General features: G+C 40.5%; 1 protein-coding gene across 1 annotated transcript in view; it reads left to right on the forward strand.

The window, feature by feature from the left end:
- Nucleotides 1-2,459: 2,459 nt before the first annotated feature.
- The window catches only part of PTPRJ (protein tyrosine phosphatase receptor type J), a 98,967-nt gene continuing 77,233 nt past the window's right edge, over nucleotides 2,460-24,193 (forward strand). Inside the window, exon 1 of the mRNA XM_088146038.1 lies at nucleotides 2,460-2,724. Within this exon, the coding sequence (XP_088002164.1) occupies nucleotides 2,674-2,724 (51 nt within the window). The 5' untranslated portion in view covers nucleotides 2,460-2,673. The remainder of the gene's footprint in view (nucleotides 2,725-24,193) is intronic.

The following is a 24,193-nucleotide window of genomic DNA, read 5'->3' on the forward strand; positions in this document are numbered from 1 at the left end:
TTTAAAATGCCTCCCCTCTTTTCTGAAGCTGTGGGTTGGTTGGTGGCTGTACTGGAGGGATGTCAAAGCCAGAGGTGACACATTTAAAACATCTGCCACTGGGGAGGACATTTTAAGCTGGGAGAAGCAGCTGTGCCACTGCATTCTGTGGCTAAAGATGGCAGAGCAGCTTCCCAAGGCGTGCTCCTTTCACTCTTCCCGTCCCCCACTTCAGCCATTACCCCTGGCAAGAAAAGCAGGGACTGGGCCTTCTCTCTCCATTCCTCTTGCCATGGATGGTAGGAGGAACAGGGAGGAGAAGAGCAACAAAGAACAACTCCTTTGGTTCCAGTCCTCAGATCCCACAGGCCTTCTGCTGGCATCAAGTGCGGGCTTCCCCACTCTACTTCTCTCCTCCTCCAGGCTCTCAGTGCCACAGAACTCCAGTTCTGTTTCATTACCAAAACAGAATCAGAGTCCAAAGTTCAGTCAGCTCTTCTTTGAGCTTCTGAGTCAGCTACCATGGAGAAGAATCATAGGTCAGCCTTCTTGTGCCAGTGTGGCATATGTATCAGATAAAGGGGGCATAGTTAATAAACCCTAAGGCAATTTGTTAAGGTACAACAGCTTCTTTGTTTTGTCTTATTATGTCAATATTTTCTAATTAAAGATTCTGACTATGAAACCAGGCACTGATCAAGAGGAACTGGGTTATATTCAATGCCCAGGTGAAATGAACTACAGATAATTAGTCCTGCACAACTAACTAGACTGCCAAATTGTTCACATTTCACCCAGACTTCTATTCTATGTTAAAGTTGTTAGAATGCCAAACATCAAAACATGTTCTTTAAATTCCTTTTGTACAAAATTTGAAGCAAGATGTACAAGGACAGTGTAACAGTACTGCAGACTTCTCATTTGATTGGCCACACATGTCTGCTTCCTTTTATTTTATGACAAAAAAAAAAACAGAAGTGAAATCTAAAGGTGGCATGTATGGTAATATGAGCATTTAAAAAAATTCTAAACCTGCACCCTATTAAAAAGGGTGCAAAGAGGCTTTGAAGCCTACTGCTGGTCCTTTCTGTTGCCCAATGTTATATTTGTTTAGAAGAAAAATCTCCTTGAACTCAGTGGAGTCATTTTCTGATCATTTTCCAACCACAATTTTCTGTTACAGCTGGTCTGTTACAAGAAATGAATGAGGCTGCAATCTTATGCATACTTGATGGAAATAAATTTGATAGCTAAAGTGGTGACTTTCCAAATGATAATATATGGCTGTAAAAAGCTGTGCATTGAGAAAGAACAAGGGAAATATAAGCATAATTGAATTATGGATTTGGCAAGATTGCTAGGAATATCATGGCCCTGCAAGAAGCAGGAAATAAAGGCTGACTGCTCACTCTGAGACAATGATCAACAGCTAAAAACTCACTATATGAGGCAAATGGGTGACAGATTAGGAAAAATGATTGTATTTGTTTTAGGGAAATAGAGAAGACCATGGATGAAATGGACAACATGAAATGACTTTGGAAGACCTGTGGATTGTTGCTGGGATCAGCATATTTGTCCATAGAATGGCCAGGGTCAGGCTTGAGTCAATGGCACCTAACATTACACATGACTTCTCAGAAGTAGCATGTTGGCACATTACACTAAACCACAAAAATAGTCAACCTCCCTGTTTGGCAAACCCAGCTCTTGTGGCACATGAGATGAGGCCAGCTTGTGGCACAGTGTGCCCCTCAATTCAAAGAGATTTAACTCCAGCTAAGAAGGCAGTGGCAAACCGCTCCTACATTGGTGCCAGAAATTGGCATGGATGCATTCACAAAGTGTTGCACATGACCTGGCAACTTGACATTTTTGAAATGCTCATGAAATGATATACTGCAACCGTTTTACGCAAATTTCTGTTGCAAGCTCCTTCCATTGGGTAGTTTGCACATCACCCTGAGTCATGGGTTGTTTGGTGACTTACTGAATCATATCACTCAGTCACACACTAAGCCTAAACCAGGCAAAATTTATGCTTTACTACAATGCATGAATTCAACTCTGAGTGCAATAGTTTACCTCCCAAGATCCTAGTCGTCCAGTCGCAATCCGGGTAATATCACTCCCACTCTCCAGGCAAACCGGAAGATCCCCATCCAGCGGCATTTTGAAATCCCCCACACAGAAAATAATTTATGCAAGGAAGAACGGGCGGGGGGGGACAAAAAGCTTTAGTGGAGCCACTTCCACCCAAACCCCAGTCCGGGGAGGAAGGAGGGAGAGGATGCGGGCTCGAACAACTTCCTACTCCGCTCCCAGCAGCAAACGCTGAAAGCCAATCCTTTAACTGCCGCCAACGTGGGGCTTAATTTCTGTCCTCTGCAAACAGCGGCGGCAGCAGCAGCAGCAGCAGCGTGGAGGAAGCGATGAATGGTCAGAAAGGGGCGGTGGCTGACTCTTTGCCCTCCCCAGACGGTCGCCGTCCCTGAGTTCTCCCAGCGGCCGCGGGAGAAACGCTGCGGAGGGCTACTTGGAGAAGGGTGCGAGACGGAAGCAGCGCTGCCTCTCCGTTTCCCTCCTCCTGTCTTTCATTTTTGGCGGGCGGGTAGGAGAGTTTCTGCCATGACTACATACAGCGGCGCTGAGTGAGCGCGCATTCCCGAGCTGCCGTCGCCGCCGCCGGACACCATGAGGAGACTGGCGCAGGTTTTTTTCCCGTTTCTGCTGTACCTCGGCAAGGTAAGGCATTTGGAGGTTGGGGTCAAAGGGGGGGGGGGAACAGATCGACCTCCCTCAGCGGGAGTTCTCAGTGGCCGCCTCCCCCCCATCCCCGCATTCACCTCTGCCGCGATGAGGTAGCCCCACCCCCACCTTCGATAAACTTGCTCTTGTAAACGCCTCCAGCTTTCAACTCTTTAACTTCCTCCTTCCTACCTGCTCACTCCCCCCTCCTGCCGCCGTCCTTGTGACACCGCTTCTGGAGCCGGGAAATGGGAAAAGCTTTCATTAGTCGCTCTGTTCCGTTCAGAAAACGGGAGGCTTCTCGGGCAGCTTTTGCTGAGAGACTGGCTGGAGGTTTGCGTCTGCACCATAGCCGTTTCTGCAGCCCCGTCCGTCCTGTGCAAAATTAGGCACCCGTAAACCGCTTCAGGTCAACGGGCTTAGGTTTTTCCACCCCAGCATAAAGGCCAGTCTCTCTCTCTCTCTCTCTCTCTCTCTCTCTCTCTCTCTCTCTCTCTGTGCCCTAGGAAGGAGGCAATGGCAAACCACTTTTGCAAAGCTTTGCCAACAAAACTGCAGAGACTAGTCCGGGAGGTCGCCAGGAGTCAAAAACTGACTCGCAGACACACACAGGGGTTTAGCTGTGCAGGAACAATTCACTGGTGACTGTGAAAGCTGTGCCTGGTTGTGGCAATTTATAATTATGTGTGTGTGTGTGTATGTATGTATATATGTGTGTGTATGTATCCCCGTACATATAGCATTAAAGAGCAAACCTTGTTATGAATTCTAGGCGACTATTAGGGCTACAAAAATCCAGACAACACTAGATGAGAGTAGAGTTCTGTTTATTGCGTGCCCAGATTTTTGCAGTCCAAATATTCTACTGTCATTAACATTGGAATTAAAGATAAGCAAATACAGGGTGTTAAGTCAGCGGCTTGTGGCCTGTCTCATCGTAATTTGTTTTTGGCTTGGTGTTATTGTGTGATTGTCACTTGCCACTCAAATTTGCAAATCATAGTTTGTGGCAGAAGCCCTAGAACTGAATGCAGTGGCTTAAGGTTCTGAATGTGAGCCCCCAAAGAACTCTAAAAACATTTTCAAAGTTGCAGTTTTTAGTATGGCAAAAAGGGGAAATGGTTAAATATGTGATTGGAAAGTAACTGTTAACAACAATAAAAATACCTTAAAGGCCAAGCATGAATCAGGTGTGAACCATTCCACATCCATGGTTCATGACTTACTATTTTAATAGTTTTTATGGTTTATTCAATCTTGGTTAAATTTTGATTTAACATAATATGTGTACCTAGTCTATACATTCCATTGAATTTCATGGGATTTCAAAAGTGTATTTGGATGTGTTTTGTTTTCTGAAGTGACTTATCAACTTATCTGAAAAATCATTGTGCCTCTAATCTAATCTATAATCTCAGGACATGTCTGTTAATTGACTGTTTGGTAAAGCTAGTCTTTAATGCAGTGTTTATTAAATTTTTTGCTGTTAGAATCCCTCCCCACTTTTAAGAATTATGGAGGACCCCAAAAGATATTTTGTTTGTATGGGTTACATTTATCAATATTTACCATATTAAAAATTAAAATTGACACATGCATAGAATATTTATTGAATCATGCAAAAAAATATTAAATCCAATAGATATTAACATAAATAAAATACTTTTCATGAAAAAACCCTATTTTTTAACAAATAATAATATTGAGAAGAGTGACATTGTTTTACATTTTTGCAAATAACTTCAATGTCTGGCAAATAATTTTGATTTCCTGAACCCCTGAGAGGGTCTCGGGGGGACCACTCAGCATCCTTGGACCACACTTTAAGAAACACTACTTTAATGCATTTCAGCATTATGGAGTGGAAGGGTGCATTTTTGCTACCCTTCCCATACTTGAAGTATTTGCTCAGTTTTTTGACTTGCACTATGTTCTTTTTTGTCTTCCTGTGGTTTAGCATAAAGCTAAAGGAGCAAGTCTTCCCTCTTTTCCAAATGCATATCCACTTTAATATGAGCTTATAGAGGAAACAATTATTCTAATCTGTTATTACAAAATGAACAGATGGTAGATAGTTGAGATAACCAGTAGAATGGAATAACAAATATCAAATACTGTGTGGCATGGAAGGACTACAGAAAGGGGAAGTCATGTTGGATCTGACTAAGTGATCTGAAGAAAGATTGTGGATCTTTGCTATACTTCAGTCTCAGTAACGGAGCTCCCTAAATCCTTGTAGGTGTCTTTAGGGATCTCTAAAATTGTTACATAATTATATTTCAAATGCAGAGGAAGAGGGATGTATTAAATACATGACTGAAGTTTAATTATATTCACTTTATTTAAATATAAATGTAATTAAATTAAACTGTAAGTTTTTGATATACGGCCTCCAGCTAATCACTCCACGGCCTAGAAAAGTTACATATCCCTCATTTACAGTATGATGTTGGTCCTGCGTTATAGTATGTTTTAGTGGTTTTCCAAGGACTTGTTTCTAGACTAATGCCATCAAAAACAAAGGTCTGGTTCACATGTTGTACTAAACTAGGATTTTAACCAAGGTTTGCAGAATTATACTAAGCCAAAGCTGCTAGAATTTGGTTTATACTGTAGAATATGCTATAATTGGCTAGGTTCACACAGTATGCTAAACCAATGTTAATGCTGTGATTTAGGGTGAATTCGGCCTTCAAGTTATACATGATCCAGGTCAGTGAGAATCCCAGCTGTGAATACATGCAATTTTAAAAGTCTGCATCCTACATGTGATACATTTGCTATCAGTGTTCCTACAAAAATCATGACATGTAGCCTTGAAGAAATAAGGAGCACTCTAGGAATTAAAAGGGGGCTAGTGTTTTTTATATTGAAGTGGAGAACTTTTGCCCTTTTAGGTACTGCTGAATTACAGCTCTTACATCTGTCACCACTGGGCATGCTGGCAGGGGTTGCTGGAAGTTATCATTTAGCTACATCTGGAGGACTGCAGGTTCCCCACCCTGGTTGATGACATGGTAGATCTTTTTCAGGTTTAGTAATATTGGCAACAGCAAAGTTTCCTGTATTGTGACTGCAGTTGTCATTTATTAACTTATAAGATTTATATAATACTGAGCTCTTAGTGGTCTGCAGTTACCTGCTTTTGCTGAAGAACTTTAAACATGCTGCTCATCAGAATACAACCTCTTTCCTCATGACGTTGGATAGCTTAGCCAAAGTATTGACCTCTTTTCACATGCACACCTCTGCCCCACTGCTACTCTTCAGCTGCATTTGTGTATCATGGTAATGCTTTTTCAGTTAACCAAATTATTTGGGTTTACGTGACACACCAAACCATAAACTGACCATAGAAGTTATGCTTGCAGTGCATACTTGGCTAAAATGTAGTTGGCTGATTCACAGTTTGGTGTCAGGTAAATCAAGGCCGGCCACATCCTCGCAACTACTTTGCCGTGCTCTTCCTGCAGCCTGGAATCAGCAGGGAATCATTCCAGCCTAGTTTGCTGCCCTTCACCATGACCTGTGATGGTGCATACCCAGATGGGCCTGTGCTGCACTGATGTCCATGCACAGCATTTTAAGAGCCATGAGTAGTGGTTCCCTCCACTGAAATTCTGGCCCCAGCCATCCAACACATAAAAACTGCCTCTGAGTGTACTATGTTGTGGTTATTCTATGCACTGCATATTTTTCTTTCCCATTGTACTGTTGAGCATTTTTTAAACTTCTTGAAACTGTGGTCACATGGTCTAATGTTTGACTTATCAATCAAGGATTTTTGTTTTTGTATTTCTTGTCTGCTATCTAGTATTTGTCCAGATACATGTAACCAAGATGTAGCCATTGGGTAATTGCTGAAGAGCTGGAATCTGAAAAAGGGTTTAGCTGTGAGGATCAGTATGAGAGTTGTAAACTACTCTAAGAACGTAATGTGAAGAGAAGACGCAAGGAACCAGGCCTTTCCTGGAAGCAGCAGCCACTGGAAAGGAATTTCTGCCAGGCGAGCTATGGAAATACAAGACCCAAATCCTAATCAGCACAGGCTGGCCAGTTTCAAGGCTTTGCACTCTCCAGGTTGACCTGTCAACCAATCCATTTAAAAAAGGGAAGAAAAAAATGGCAGCAGAGGTCAGGAGTTCATATCAATGTGCCTTATATTGCCTGCACATGGTATTTTGAGGCAGGATATTAGTGGAAACACCATTTCCAGGGTGTGGCACCTTAAGTTATTCTCAGACTGTCTCAGCTGTGGGAAGACACTGAACTATATGCTGAGGTGTGCAGACATGTGCTTGCCAACAGTTAGTGGGCTGGTCCTGTGTTAGGGAAGCTGCATGGATTTGCTTTGTGTAAATTAGATACATTTATAGTAAAATAGAAAATTGAGTTAGTTTTTAGTGATCCTGTCTGCATCAAGATTTCAATCTAACTTTCTAAGAGATATTTTCTTTTTCAAGAGAATAAGATGGAGCCTGGGGTAGTTTTTAAGATGATGACAAAATGGAAGAATTTAAAAATCCTTTTGATTCTGTGGCAAAAGCTTGCCACATCTTGTAGGAGCCTACCATGCTTAAATTAGTAAGTATCTCTGGCCTAGTGAGTCTTGTGTCTTCAAAGCAGTTGTAACTTGATGAAGTCCTCAGATTTTCTTCTTAGTAACTGTAGAGTAACCATTCAACCTGTAATAAGGGAAAAGATGCCCTCAGGGTCCAACCAGGCCTTCCTCTGAGGTCTTTCAGTTCTAAAGTAATCACACCTGTGGGCAAAAGTGACTGGAAAATTAGGTATCCTTGCTACCACCACCCCTTTGCTATGAACCACTTTCTCCCTTCCACCCCAGCCCTCTGGGGAACCAGGAGAGGATTGAAGGGGAAATCCTCACCCCACCCTGGGTCTGGCTAACTACAGAAAGGAAAAACAAAAACTTGGGGAGCCTGTGGCTCAGCCAAGCTGAGGTGGGTGATAGAAGGCCACTAGTCAACTCCAGGATTTAAATAAAAATCAACTTTATTAAAGGTACCAAAAGATGATGGGGTTCCACACACAACACACAGCCAAAAATGATAAAATACAAACAAACCCCATACAATTTTAACTATAGTGAAATAACTTTCAACCTTGCCTGAGATAATCCCCTCATCCAGGACTTCAGCCAACTCTCTCTCAACTCCCCTCCAAACTCTTCCCCCCCCCGCAACCTGACAGAACCCCCTTCTTTTCCTCTGTTGCCCCTCAGGGATAAGGTGACTCCCTCTGGGCACATAAGGCTGGCTTGTGATTTAAAGGGCTGGCTGCTCCCCCCTACACAACCTAATAGGAGTAAGTAGTCAATCCTAAAGGAAATCAACCCTGACTGCTCATTGGAAGGATTGATACTGAAGCTCAAGCTCAGGTACTTCGGCCACTTAATGTGAAGAGAGGACTCTTGGGAAAAGACCCTGATGCTGGGAAAGATGGAAGGCAAAAGAAGAAGGGGACAGCAGAAGATGAGAGAGTTAGATAGCATCACCGAAGCAATGGACATGAAATTGAGCAAACTCCGGGAGGCAGTGAAGGACACGAAGGCCTGGCATGATATGGTTCATGGGGTCACGAAGAGTTGGACACGACTTAACGACTGAACAACAACAACAGTTAATTGTGACCAAAGTATCATTAGGATCTCTTTCACTGTCACTTCCAAAAATCTTGGGCACATGTGCCTTAAACGCATGCAGATGTAACTGAGAAAGGAATCGCTATTTTATTTCATGATCAAATCATACATTTGGCATCCTTAGAAGTCAGTGGGAAAATATACAACAACAGGAATGCAAACAGCGTGTATTCTTTTCCAGATAAAATTTGCAGATATGAGAAGTCACAGATGTACAGAACCATTGCATCATCTGAGAATTCAGATTAAGAATTTTGAAGGACCTAACATGGTATTAAAGAGCTAAAATCCTATTTCTTAATAACTGGGTTCACACTTTGTGTCAAGTCATAATGTAGGTTTTGACTTAGCAAGTTGATTGAATGGAACCTTTAATGGTTTACAATCTATGATTTATGGCTTAGCACAAAAGTAGCAATCTTTTTGTGACTCTGGGTTGTACTTTTTTATAGTGAAAAAAAGACATCCAGCTTCTTGAGGGCCTCAAGGGTATGATAGTGACATCACTGAGGAAATACCAAAATGTTCAACCTCATTTCAGTGTTGTCATCTGAAACACTAATGTCTCATTGATCTGAGTTGAAATAGGTGCATTAAACTTATCAAAGTGATTAAATGTGGGCTATGGGATGCCTGCCTCTAGCTTGGCATGTTAGTAAATCCAAACAACTGTGTTTTAGTCAGTCAGTCATTGAATGAGCCATGAAGCTCATTCTTTCCAATGCTTATATATCCATAGCATTGCTTTAAAAATACAGTGACCTGGTTTGTTTAACCTATGATTTACTGAATAAATTACTAGCTGGGTTCACAGAACACACTAAGCCATAAATGAGAGTATACAAATCACAAAACGTATATTTGCACAACACCCAAAATAACTTTATGATGTAATAGGATATGTGAACCCAGCTATCCACTGCGCTGCAATTTAGCTAACTTCCTCAGTAGGTTGAGGAAGTTGCCGTCTCAACAGCCAGTATCTCCTTCACCTTTAAAACAACCTGGAAGACCCCCTAATGTTGAAATCCTTCACAGAAAGTAATGTGCACAAGGAAGAGGAAAAGAAAAACGAGAGAGCAAAACTTCATGGACACACTATCATGACAACTAATCTCAGTCCAAGGTGGGGCTTGGAGACCCTCAGTTTGAACAATGTCTTGTTAGAACTGCAAGCACAGGTGCTAAAAAAGTATTTCTGAATTCCTGCCATTAGAGGGTTGGAGGATGTAGGGAATAGTCAGAAAATAATGTGGCCAATTCATGCTCTGTCAAGATCTCATAGTTACCACAGAAAAAGAGGAAGAAGTCATTGCCTGGAGAAGTGAGATACAGGAATTGTCCTGGTGTGGGATCACTCAGAGCAATAAGTGTAACAGTTGCTTTCTTGTCTTGCAATTGAATAGCAACGGCAGCAAGAAGTAGGCACCACTGAATTGCCTGTGTCACTGGAGATCATTTGCCTTCCTGTAGATTTTGGAGACAGAATATAAAAGTGAAAAGGAGGAAGAGTAGCCATCACCTAGAAAAGAATCAGCAGTTGAGCAATGGTTGCTGTTCCTAGCTGTCTTTCCTAGACTCTTGCCATTCCAAGCAAGCAATTTATAAATGTTTATAAAAGATGCAGGAGGCACCGTTGGGTTACCTCTGCATCTGCACAAGCAGATTGGTTGAGATGCCATTGCAGGTAGTAATAGTAAGGTCTTGAGAAGGGGGCTGAATCTTCATGGGATGGCAGTGGTGCGATAAAGCACTTGAGCCTTGCCAGTTGGTACAACGTATGCCTTGTTTGTAGGTTAATTTTCACTTCGTGGAATTGTATAGGACTCAGCTGCATGCATGAATGGCTGTTTGTTTTTTTGACTAAGCATATTGTGTGATTCCTGCTATTGTAGTTAGTAAATTATGGTTTATGGCTTAATGTTAATTCACTAAGATGTAAACCATAATGTGCAAACCACAGAAACTTAAAGCAGGATTGTTTGTTTTCTTTTTTTAAGGAAGAAACCTAGGATTCTGCAAGAATTTGATGAGGTTCCATGAGAGACCAAGGGAGGCAAACTCAGATACAGTCCATTTTCTATCAGTAGAGCTCTGCCTCTTGATCAGAGATTCTGGAATTTTTTAAAGTAACAGTTTCTGTGGCCTGAAAAAGTTTGAGAACCCCTGCTTAATACAGTGTGTGAACCTAGCCTTTGTCATGACAGATGATGAGGAAGAGTTTATCGTGGTAGATCAGAGTTTGCAAAAAAAAAAAAAAAAAAAAAGTTACATGGCCATGTGGAGATAGGATAGATTCTCTCCCCAAATGATAAGCAACTTCTAGTCAGTGTATTTGTCTTTATTTACATCAAGTATGTGTGCTTTATTTATATTAAATATTGATTTAGATAATACTGTACTTCGCTAGATGGACTAGGGTTTGAAACTAACTTGGTTCACACAATATGCTACACCAAAATGAAACACATTATGGCTTATTGTAATATGGGAACCCAGCAGGGCTTGTCCAATAGACAGTTAGCTGCAGGAAAAAATTAATTCACTTAAGCACAGTTTATCTTTTTAATGATACAAGGAATCAGTGTGGACAGGCCAAGCTGTCTTCCTGGGGATGTATAGAGTTGATGGTGAAAAAAGTAAAAAATAATTGCATTATCTGAAGCGAATAGTGCCCTAAATCTCTGTAATCTTTCTTTCTACTTGTCAGAATTAAATATTTCTACAGTTCAATAGAAAGGAAAATTAATGTCTAGAACTTAACAAGTAGCAAGAGCATTTTGATACAGCATTCTCTATAATACTTCAACTATAATAATATAGTTGAATTTCCAAGGTGAGTTCTATGCACTGTTGTCAGTATTTATCTGTCAATTATACTTAATGCAAACAGCTAGCAATTGAGAGAATTTTCATAACAACTAAACTTGCTTCTGTTAGAGAAAGGAGTAACTAAGTTCTAGATTTTTCATCTACAGTGTGATTTGCTGCTGAAGAATGCGTGAGTTGGCTGGCTTCAATTCTAACAACAAAATGCTGCTTCTTCCAAAAATAGTATATGCAACATATGGAGAGTTTAAGGCAAGAAAAAAAAAAGTCAGCTATAATTTTTGTTGCTACTCAGTCAAAATTTGCTAATTGGTGACTATGCTGAAGGAAGAAATAAGGAACTGAGGACTAGTTCCCAACTTAAGCAATGTTAATCAATGTCTCTTCAGTCCAAAATAAGAAATGTATAACTACAATACAATACATATTAGATTTACTCATCAATAAATCACAACAGGTTAATAACACATTATGTATTCAGAGTAACAATTAGTTCTAGAGCCTGTGGAATACGATTCATTTTTTCAAGCCACTCAGATAATTTCACAACTCATAGAAGAAGAAACAAAAATTCCTGGAATTCTTGGCTTTTGTGAAATATACATATGCCAGTTCCTGCATCCTGGCATTTGCTCTATTGAGGATTTGTATTTTACCCCTAATGGAAAGTAATTTCAGATAAGTTGATGTTACCTGCCTCTTTCTCCAGGTAGCATAAAACACCTTGTTAGTTTCACCCTGAAGGACAGATGCTTGTATATCGTCTCTCTCACTCTCCCATAAGCTGTTTCGAACCTATTTTTTTTGTATCCAAATTACTGCTGTCAGGTTGTCACAGTAGTGGGGGTGGATACATGCCAGTTTAGAACTTCTGCAAGCACTTTCTTAAAGAACCTTGTTTGCCATGGTTTAGGAATACCTTTTAGAACAAATTAAGGAGATTTAACTAGAGACTCATTATTAGATTTACTCATATTTGTGAATTAACTAGAGACTTGCTTACTATATTCATCCTCTGAACCCTTGCCTTTCTGTACCTGACTCACCATAATGATGAAAATGAGCAGTTGCCCAACTGGCAGCAGGTTGTTGGCAGATGATAAGGGATGATGCCAAGAATTCACGGCACAGAGTCAGTATTGTATGAGAACCCTAGAGATGTGGTGATATTATGGGCCTAAGACCCCACAGTTACTATTTTGCAGATTCTTATTGCAAAAATAGTATAGTTGCTTAAGTGCAGATTGCAGTTATTAATAAGATAAAACAGTTGGGCTAAATAAAGCCTTTTTTTTCTAATTTCATTTTCAGTATTTCCTGAAATTTGCAATAAAAGCTTCATTTCCCTTCTGTTTTTCCACTGTGTATTGGTTAAGCCAATCTCCTTAAAGAAACAAACTCTTAGCTTCAACATGGGCTCAAGCTGCTCAGAAAATTACCAGCCAAGTTGCTTTGGGAGCTTCTGCCTCTCTTGTTGTATGGTGAAAGATGACTGTTTTCCTCTCCCTCCTCACTTTAAGTGGTGTGAAAGCGTCTGGTTATGCTGCATTGCTCACTTTATGCTGGGCAGTGATAAATGAGCAGCAGGAACATGAACAGAGAATTTGGTAAGAAATGTGCTAGTTGGCAGGTTGGCACTACTCACTGCAGCCAACACCACTGTCACTCTTGTTATTTACATTGGCTGGCCTAGTTTGCGCTCTGTCCAAACCCCCATTGGTTGCAGTAGCCAGCCTTTGCAACTAGATGAGGCTGGGAGAGCCACAGGAACATATACGAGTAAATGAGTATATATCCAACAGATCATATATGTCAGACAATTCAGTGGGTAAATCCTTAATTCCTATACCATATTGTGACAGCTTGAAATCTAATGCTAAATCAGCTTATTTTCTTGAATGATTTGTTTTGCGTCTATTATCCATTGCCCTCAACATTAAAATCTCTTGGCCTCAGGGTTACCTAAATACAAATGAGTTCAGTATATGCTTTCTTTAGTGTATTCTGGATGCTTAACTCTTAATGAAGAACACCTTATGTGACTGGGTATTCATTGTTGTTTAAAAAGACTGTGCCCTTGCCTTAACCTTAGTGTGTAAACTAGACTGTTGACCCACACAATGCACTAAGCTGGGATGTTTTAAAAATCATGATTTTAAAACATTCTCAGTGCAATATGTGTGACACAGCTTGGCTTATCTATTTGGAGAACCATGCAATTGGGAGTGATCCTGGCCATTGTTTAGCTCAAACCACAGTGTAGAATGCAATTACTGCTATCGAGCCTTTGATTAAATACCTCTGGCAAAGAATCCCTCATTCCCAATAGAGGCATGGTCAAATCAATGTAAGAAATCTCCAAATGCTTATTTGAAAACTGTTTCACTGAGGTTTCCATCTGTTGGTTCCAGTTCTGTTCTCTAGAAAAATAGAACAAATTTACTCCATTTTTTGCTTTCTGTTTGTGGCAGAATAGAAATCTTAATATTGGTTGCCTTGATCCCACCAGGTTAATCTCTGTTTAAGAATCAAAATGTGTTTTTCTCAGGGGCTGTCAACTTTAATTTTAACATAAGAGCCTCTAGCCCAGGAACAGTAGCATAATTCATTTTATGCTCTTGGGCATAGCAAGATAATCCTTTGAATTAATAACCAACTTGCATATAGCTGGATATTTTTACCAGGCACTTAATTATCTATGATTTTGTTTTCATTTTGCTTAGCCATGATTCTTAATATGCGATAAACCCTGGGATTCTTATCGGTTAACAAGGCTTAGTTCCCATGTGGCTATATGTTTATCACTAATAGTACTGTAATCTCTGTTCACACATTACAGTAAGCCAAAGCATGGCTTACTTATTTTGGTTTAGTACGCTATGTAAATACAACCAATATATTTAATTCAATAAATTTACATGCTTTGCAAATCTACATTGTTTTAATTATATTGAGTGGGAAAGATTATTCCCAATCTACTGAAAACCTCATGGCTTGTGTTTTCAGTAGGAAAATTTGTTTCCCCTGCTGTTTCATCATGGATTTCAAATTTCACAATTCAAAGTCCTATGTAGCCATTCTGAAAAAAATTAAATATTTCCATGAATTATTTCTAATTTCTTCAGTATAACTCAGGATGTTTTTTGTTTCTTAACGCTGACAGAATGTTACCTTAAATACCTCAAGGTATTTATTCATGTATGGTGTGATGAGACATTTTGTGATACATTTATTTCTGTGTATATTTGATTTCATGAATGTTACAGTCAGTGGGGGGTAGATCAACCGTTATGAATTAATAGGAATACTTTTTAAAAGATATGTATTTCCAAGTGTTATCAGAATGAGTTAACTTTTTTTGAGGCTATGGGAATATAATAAACCTATTTTCATAAACAAAGAATCAGGAAGTAATGATAAAAAGCTGCAGTAATGCAGAGAGGAGTAAATAGAACTAATGATAAGATGTTTAAATTTAGTTTCAGTTTATTTAATAGATTTGTATTCCAGTCTTTCTGTCAGTGGAATAAGCCATAGCTCCCTGGTTTAGGCTAAGCCATAGAGGATAAGTTTACACATCATACTATGGACATCATACTATGTCCTCGCCCTATGGAACAATCTGCCTCCTGAGGTCTGATGTGCCCCCACTCTCATGGCCTTCAGGAAAGGGGTGAAATCCTGGCTGTGCCAGAAGGCCTGGGGGCCAGATGGGGGCTCGCACCAGTGGAGGTGGCTTGTGGGGTGATTGACCTTGCCCCTCTCCGTCATCTTGAATGTTTTTAGTATTTATGTACAGGGTTTGTTTTTTATACTTGATTTTTAATGGATTAATTTTTTTATTATTTATGGGGTATTTTTAATTGTTGACAGGGTTTTTGATTTTAGCTGTGAGCCGCCCAGAGTCACCTGTTGGGGGGAGATGGGCAGCATACAAATTTAATAATAAATAAATAAAAAATAAATACTAATCGAAACTAAGCTACAATATGGCTTAGTATTATGGGATTGGTATAACATTTCTTGTGGCCCTATTTGTACATGTCAGGAAAGAAAGTAAATATCCAGGTATAGAACCAAGTCCTCACAGTCTGTTCTGTAGCCAGAGGTTTGGATGGATTCATTTCATCAAAGTCCTGCATTGTTATAGCTGAGCCAAAAAATGTAGTGCTAAACAGTAGTACTAAACAGAGTGGAATCCACAATTGAACATTAATTTGTTATAGAAATTGCCTGGCTTATTTTAGCACCAATTCCTGATGTGAACATAATAACTGAGGAATCTGCTGAACTGAAGCAAAAGTCTGGTTTGTTGCTTCTTGCAATGTGTGTGATGAAAGAAGAAAATGCATGTGTTCAAGGCTGAGATAGCCCTCTCTTGCATGCCCATCAAAAGTGCCTCACCTAAAACTCTTGAAACAGAGGTAGCTTTCTGATTGCTTACCTGTAGTTTTGAGAAAAAGTGAATACAACAAAAATATTTACAAAAAGGATGTTTAAAATACAGGTGAGTTGTTATAATCTCTAAGAGTGGGAATTCTAACCCAAGAAGTCAATCTTCATCTCAGCTCTGACTTTATAAACGCCTTAGATAAGCCGGCTTCTGCCATATGAGGTCAATAATAACAGTCACAAAACTTTTGTAAGTTTGAATCTTTGAATATTCCCAAAATGTAACTATTTATATGTTCCTACCAAAATAGCTTGTAGTAATTAAAAAATGAGAGCCAGTTTGGTATAGTAGTTAAGGCATCAGGCTAGAAACCAGGAGACCGTGAGTTCTAGTCCCACTTTAGGCACAAAGCCAGCTGGGTGACCTTGGGCCAGTCACTCACTCTCAGCCCTGGGAAGAAGACAAGGGCAAACCACTTGCCTGGAAAACTTCAGGGGCTAGTCCAGGCAGTCTCCAGGCATCAACAATGACTTGAAGGCGCGTGTGCGCACACACACACAGTCACACACTATGAACTCTTAAGGGGAGACAGTACATACTGTATCTCTCTTTCTCTCTGTTTCAAATATAAACAACTTAAGGAAGAGAAGTATTGTCGTAAGTATCTGGAAGAATCTTGAATAATAATTTGCATATTAAAGCCATGTACGTATTTTCATAGTCCCATTGAATTTTTGCCAATTAATATAGCTTCTGAGACAATCCTAAATTGTAATTTTTTTCCACCACTCTAATGCTTAATAAGAGGTATGGTAGCTTAACTGGTTGGTATTTACCTTCATTATTCAATTAATTCACATTCTTTATACATATCTAGGGAACAGTTTCCTGTTTAAAGTGGAGTAGGGCATCTTTGGGTCACTGCTGATAAGCAATTATCGTCTTAGATATTTCAGTAGTGTGAAGAATGTTCTGGCCTTTTTCAGTTCTTACCGAGTCCTGCTTTATTGGTGGCTAAAAGAATTTCCTTAACATATAAACATTTGAATAGCTCCATGTCCTTTAAAGAAACTGCTGCATATGTTTGCTCTGCAGTGGATGCCAATAGATCTCCACCCCCCTCATTCTTTCTCCTAGTCACCCTTTGGGTGGTTCCTTGAATTCTTAATGCTATATGACCTAATAAAAGACTTCAGAGTAAGCATGCTGAATATAATCCTGGTTCTCAAGTTTTTCTGGGACTAAAGTAAATTCAAAGGATTTTTTTGTAGCTATAATTGTGGAGAGAGGGTGGAAAAAAGTATATGCTTCTGCTTCTACAGGTGATTTTTTTAATTCTCGTTCTTTTATTAACTAAATGCAGAAAAAGAAAATATATAAAATTATACCAGAAGGAAAAAAAGGAAGCTAAAAAATGAAACAAAAACATACAGGGCATATGATATAAAGTTGTACAGTAAATATTTCAATGAATGGAAGGTATAAATCATTGTTACAATCAATCTATAACTAATCTATATTGATAAGTTATTGATTTGTAAATTGCTGGTAACATCAGTTCTGCAGAGGACTGAATAGTTGGAGACACATGTTTATCTTTCAAATGCTATTCAGTTTCTATTCTGTCTTCTTTTTTTTCCTCCTTATCTCACATTGGTAGGAACATATAAATAGTTACAACATTTTTGGAATATTCAAAGATATCAGTAACACAAAACTGGTTCCCTGGGCATATCATAATTGTATTCAAATATCTGAAAAATTGTCATTAGGAGATAGAACAGACTTGTTTTCTAAGGATGCCCTTGAAAACCACCCAGGAGCTTCAACTGGTCCAGAATGCAGGGGTGCAGGCAGTGATGGGCATGCCTCCATATGCCCTTGTAACATCTCTGCTTCATGAGCTGCTTGCTTCCAGGTGTGATTCAAGGTGCTGGTTGCTACCTATAAAGCCCTACATGGCATAGGGCCTGTTACTTGAGGGACCGCCTGTCACTCATAGTATCTGTCCGACCGGTTTGATCTGGGAGGGTTGGGGCGCTCTGGGTTCCATCCATTAAACAATGCCACCTATCAGGGCTCCAAAAGTGTGCCTTCTCTGTTGCAGTGCCTGCCTTCTGGAATGAGTTTCCTCCTGAGATTCAAACGGCTCCCACCTTGCTGGTGTTTTGAAGGGCCTTAAAGACCTGGCTGTTCACCCAGGCCTTTGGAGAGGATGATTGACACCCTCTTTTTTCTTTCTGTTCCCTTCTGAGCTTATTTTCTCTGCCATTGTTCTTCTGTCTTGTGCTGTTTTGTGTGTGTGTGTGTGTTTTTCTTATATTCTTTGTTTTTAAATGTTTTCATGATTGTAAGCTACCCAGAGTCATTGGGAGTTGAGTGACATACAAATTTAGTAAATTATTATTTTTATTATTTTCTCTTATTCCAGGAAACAAATCTATAACTGTTAAATGAAAATCATGGGGAAGCCATTTGGCTTAGACTGAAGGAGAAGCATCCTTAAAGTACAAGGTGAACAGTCCAAAAAGGACTGTTTTGGGAGGTGGTAATCTGTCCATCTGTATTTATTCAGAGGCTTGGCAGATTACATGTCAAGGATGCTTTAGATACATTCTGCATTGCAGCTCCTACATTGTACAGAGGGATGGCAATAAATTAATTGGACCTCCTAGCCTGTGAAAAATGTTCATAGTTTAAAAAGATACGTTCCGTAACTGGTTGATGAAATGAGTTGCTTCTACAGTTTAGGAAGTTCTACCTGAAAAGTTACTCCATATTGATCACTGCATGATAACCAGTCTGCCAAATAATTCTTAGTGCCATGTCTTAAAGAGGAGAGATACGAAACAGCAGACATTCTTTCCCCCTTGCGATTACATTATCCAGTAAGGACAAAAGGTTTAAGTATTGGTTCCAAAAGATACTTCTTTCAGCTCTGCATCCAACATCTGCTAGCTTTTTTTTTAACTTACCAAATTACATCTTAATAAACAAAAAAAGAAAAAAAAAGTGGAAACATTCTGTTCTTCTGTGATATGCTGCTTAGAACATTTCAAAAAGTGGAGAGTCTCTCTGTGCTGGTAACTATTTCCTCTTTTTGTTCAGAACTTCTGATTCAGTTGACTCGATTTGAGAGAATCCGTAGAATGATTTGTATAACATGCTTTTGCCTCGCAACCAAAAGCAGAATCTTTCTGCTAGTTCTCCTATGAAGTTTATTTCATCTCAAAGGGGTACTATCATTTAGGAACGGACTGGATTCATATCTATCAAAAGATACTTGTATAACTACAGGTACTGACCACTCATTCAGCAACCATTCAAAGTTATGACAGTGCTGAAGAAGGAGACTTATAACCAGTCCTCGAAGTTGTGGCCGTCCCCACAGTCACGTGATTGGGATTTAGGTGTTTGGCAACTGGCATGCATTTATAATGGTTGCAGCATCCTGTAGTCATGTGATGGCCATTTGCGACCTTCACAGCCAGTTTACGACAAGCAAAGTCAATGGGGAAGCTGTCAGGAAGTAGCGTTGTGGTCATGTGACATTGCACTTAATGACCATAGCCGGAACAGACATTGTAAGTTGGCATGGTCATGTGATGTTTCACAACAGTCGTGCTGTTTAGTGATGGAATTGCCGGCCCCAGTTGCATTCGGTAAGTGAAGACTATCTGTAAATGTATTAAAGTAAAGGAATGTTAGTTTTAACTGGACTAGGACAGGAATGGGTTCTGTATGTCCATATCTAGGAAGAGGTGAACTGCCATGTAAAACATACTGACAGTACACTTCAGTGCCTCCTGTGGCCCATGAATGCTTCATAATGGACCAAATTGTTGACTCTCAGAATTCCAGACCGATTAAAAAGTAATTATGGATTTTGATTTGAAGACTTGAGAGAAAAGTTTGCTTATCCTTCTAAAAACTAGATATTGAAAGCAAAAGTGGGGAGTGATGCAAATGAGCTTTGGTTAAGTGCCCCAATTTGCTTTGCTCTCAAGAGTATGTACTGCAGGCTTCCCAAGCTCCAGTCTCCAGATGTGCTAGAATTGCAACTCCCAGAATTTTCAGTCAGATGGGTTGAAAGGAAATCTGGAAGTTGAATTCCCTACATTTAACTCTCTTTTGGATCAAGCTCAATACCTGGTGACTTCATGAACACATCCAAATAGTTTTCTTGGCAACAGTAAAAAGTGGTTTACCGTTGCCACCTTCAGGGATGCTTTTTCAAGTACCCAGCTGAGGCTATAATATTTCCTATGCATCTCCCATCAAAGTTCTCACCAGGTCCAGCTTAGCTTCCAGGCCTGGGCAAAGTCAGCCAAGTGCTACCATCTGCTGGGACAAGCTTAGTTTAGCCTGTATTCTTCCTGTCTGGAGTTATGGCTGTCCTTGTGTTTTTCATTTGTTTGGCACTGCAGTTCAGTTCCTCTTTGAAGATTATTGTCATTAGTTAAAAGAACACTTCATCTGTTGCCCTAAACCGCATCTAGATTTAGGACTTTTAGATGCAATTTTACTTGAAAGTTGTGGTATTTGCAAAATATATGCAGTCTGTTCCTTTTTTAGTTCTGTGGGTTGAGAGGAGAATACTTATGCATGAGTGACTTTCTAATTTGCCTGACTTAAAAAAGTAAGGTGAAGAATTTATTTTATCCTGAAGCAGCAGATGTCAGCCAAAGAATATAGTGCTTCACCTTGTGATAAAAAGGCACAACTAGTTATAACCAGATCATGCCCAAGGAGGAAAAGGAACTACTATTACAGTCATGGACATTTGTTAGACAGATTACATGTAAACAAAGAAGCTCAACTCTTGGTGACTTCATTGACTTTGTCACATAGTATTTTTGGAAACAACATGGATGGGGTGTGGAGTTGCTTCTTTCCCAGATGTGTTTTAACTTCCCAGTTAGTTGAAATAGCCCTAGAATTTCCTGGCCATCTCTCATCCACATACTAACCAGATCTGGCCATACGTAGTTTCTGAGTTGAAATATGGTCAACTAAGTGCCATGATCTGCAGGGACTGGACATACATGCTTTAAATCAGTGATTCTCAACCTTTTTGAAGCTGCCGCCCCCCTAAGGAGTGGAAAATTTTTCAACGCCACCCTTTGGGGGGGGGGGAGTTACTGAATTATAAAAGGCAAAAATTAAGTAATTTTTTTCAGTAGACTTACACACCAAATTTGTTCGATTTAACTCGATACTTTTGCCCTGGAAGGTAATTGCATTCCTTTTATTAAAATTAAAATGACTAATGCAAAAAAAATGAAGCGAATGAAAAGCAACTCAAGAAACATGGGTCAAATCAAACATTCATATTGAAAGGACGCTCAACGCACGCACTGTGATTAATCGCGCGGGAAGACAGCTGATGCACGCGCTGCGATTAATCGCGCGGGAAAACAGCTGACACATGCGCTGTGCTGGTTGGGATCGGAGAAGAATCATAGTGTCGAGTTCTTCAAGGTCATCCTACCTAGAATACAAATTCATCTCACCATTCTTAGAAGCGCGTGAGGGCAGCCGTCGCGTAAGTTCGTTTTATTGCTGGTACAAATGGTGTAAACCGGATAATCGATTTAATAAATTTTTGGGGGAGTTTTAAAATTAAGTTCGAATGCCAAAACATGCCCACCGCCCCCCTACTGCCCAAAACAAGTTCACCACCCCTCAGCATCCTCCCACTGCCCCCGTTGAGAACCAATGCTTTAAATACTATAATGCGTAGGTGGAAGAGAAAACAACCCATTTCCATTCATATTAGATTTCTTTTCAAAAAACATTGTGTAGTAGTCATGGTGAATTAGGTTTGGATATATTAGAGGGAATTGAGGGCATGTGATAGACTGTATCTCAAAGTGAATGCCACGGAAGAAATTTATCTCTTCAGAAATGGCTACTGTAATAAGCATGGCCAGTCCCAAAAGAGTTAAGGCCACAGATGTCTCTGAAGGAATGCTTCATTTTGATGAATGTTTAAGTGAAGCATGCTTTCAAAGTACCTCAGATGAAATGCCCTGGTGGCCTGTTTGTAACTGGTAGAATGGCAAAGTGGTTTTTTTTACTCAGCAAAAAAGCTTGATTGAGGTTTGGCTGATCTGGCTTTGCTTCACAGACAGAGGGACTCCCCTCTGCAAGGTATTTTGAGGCAGAGGGCTGTGCTGTGCCTCCTTGGCAAAGCACCATTTTAAGGTGGACTGGCCGCAATCCACATTGGCCAAAAAAAACAAAACAAAACCCTAATGCAGTTGCTTGCTGCTACTTCCCTCCAGAAAGTAAGCTCACCTTCCTTTTATCCTTTGTGCTAAGCAAGTGGGTTTCCTTCCAATGGCTACAGCACGAATCTTTCTTTTTTTGTAAGAATGATGTCAGTGAGGCCTAATGTGGGATATTCCAGGGGTTTGCTTTCTGCATGCCTGCATCTCACTTATTTTACTAATTAGCATTTAAGATGGGCAGGGTGCCTGATAAATGCTGAGGATATTTGTGCTAAGGGCATCATGTTGCATGTTCCTGAATTAGGGGACCTGCTCAGCCACATAGTTCAAAACACATTTTATCAGCATTCTCAGTGGTGTCAATGTATGCTGACTACTCTTTCTAATAAGAGATGGCACAATGGCCCATGTTACCAAAGAATTATATGGATTGCTGGGATGAATATATCTGAATTATTTTGAGCTCTTATTAAAGACAAGACAAAACAAAAACGCGTTAATGTGGTGTTATTAGTGCTTGGAGTATATTGTTCAGCAATTAGTGTTTAAGGAACTGTAATGTGACTAGAGCTTCCTAGAACTGACAGATACACTGGAAATGTACAGAGTGGACAAAATATATTATGGAACAAAATGCCTGGAGGTTTAATACGAATTAAACTTCGCATACATATGAAGTAAAAATAAGGTGCTAAGTTTTTAGAGCATTTTTTATTGTTCTCTTTGGCAAAATGAAAGAAGACAAAAAGATTATCTAAGCATCCTAAAAGGCTCTGCAATAAGACTGTTCTTGCCATGTAAAAGGTACAACCCGAAGGGAGAGAGGAGGAGAGCACTAGAGCAGGACTTCAGTGTTAATGGTGAAAATTGGAACTCTCATTTCTAATGGAACCTCTTCAATGAGAGAGAGGCACTTTGCTCAGAGATGGCAGCTGTCAGTTGTGCTGCATTTCTAATTGAACCTTGCCTACAAAACCCCCCCACCTTTTAAGTCTACCTTTTCCTCTTCCTTTCGCAGCTGTCAGTATGCCAATCTGTTTATTGGACCCCACCTAGTCATCTACAAGCATGAACAAGGCTGTCTCCCAACCTGAAACCTGACTGAAATGGGTTCAGATAATCTGCTTCCTCCAGGGTTCCCATCAGTTGCAGACCAACCACCTCAACAACCTTCCCTAGAAAGGAAAGGCTGGAAACAGGACAATAGTTAGCTAAAAGTTCTAGATCTAGGGACGGCTTCTTGAAGAGGGAGTGCACCATTACATCTTTCAAGGCAGGAGGTACCACCCCCTCCCTCAAAGAGGCTGATGCCACAGCATGGAACCAATCACAGGTCACCATGTGCCATCTAAACAAGCCCTGTCTCCTTACAGAGAAGGATGACACCAATGAGATGAAAGATAACGGTCTAGTATTAATGTCCTCCGTTACCAGATACTACCCCACAACAAAAACAGATCTTTTGTATGGCCACTAGTATGTGTGAGCTGCTGATGATTTGGGATAGGTCCATTTTTGCCATGGAGGCTATGAACTTCTGAGCCATCCAGACTCAACATCATTGGGCAGCAGATTGAAATCCTTGGGCACTAATAGCATCAGGGACTTTATTGCCAGCCCAGCAACGGAATTCAGCAGCTCAGTCAGGGATGATGTTGGGCAGCAGGGGAGGAGGTTCACTAGCAGCAATCCAAACTGTTCCCTTAAGTCTAACTTCAACCAAAGGACCTCACATCTAGTTTTCAGGAATGTGGAGCCTCTGAAAGCCTATAACAACTCACTGATGACAACAGCTATATAGGTAGTCCTGATTTAATAACCACATGTTCAATGACCATTGGAAGTTACAGTGGCACGGAATGAGTGATACTTATGACTGGTCCTCAAAGTTCCAGCTGTCCCAGCGCCCCCGCGGTCACATGATCACAATCTGGGTATTTGGCAACCAGCTTGCACTTAGGATGGTTGCACCGTCCCTTGATCACGTGACCACCATTTGCAACCTTCCCTGCCAGCTTCCCACAAGCATAATGGGGAAGCTGGCAGGGAAAGTTGCAAATCACTCCAGTAAGTTGCTCAAACCCTCCCCTGCCCAGGAGCAAACATCCCCGGCTGTGTCCACACTGCACCTTGCAGGCCACTCGCATACCCTCCCCTGCCTGGCAGCAGCTACACCCCACTGCGCTTGTGCCACACATTGCGCTGCACCTTGCCTGCCTGCCAGCCTGCTTGCGAGCCACCTGGGATTCGCTTAACAACCTGCAATCCCTGCTTAACAACAGCAACCAGGATTGCCGAAACTGCCATCACTAAGCAATGCGATCACATGACATCGCACTTTACAACCGC

This window comes from Python bivittatus, unplaced genomic scaffold, assembly GCF_059951505.1.
Source record: "Python bivittatus isolate LINGU-HERP-01145 unplaced genomic scaffold, Pbiv_v1 ctg000480_np1212, whole genome shotgun sequence".
NCBI lineage: Eukaryota > Metazoa > Chordata > Lepidosauria > Squamata > Pythonidae > Python > Python bivittatus.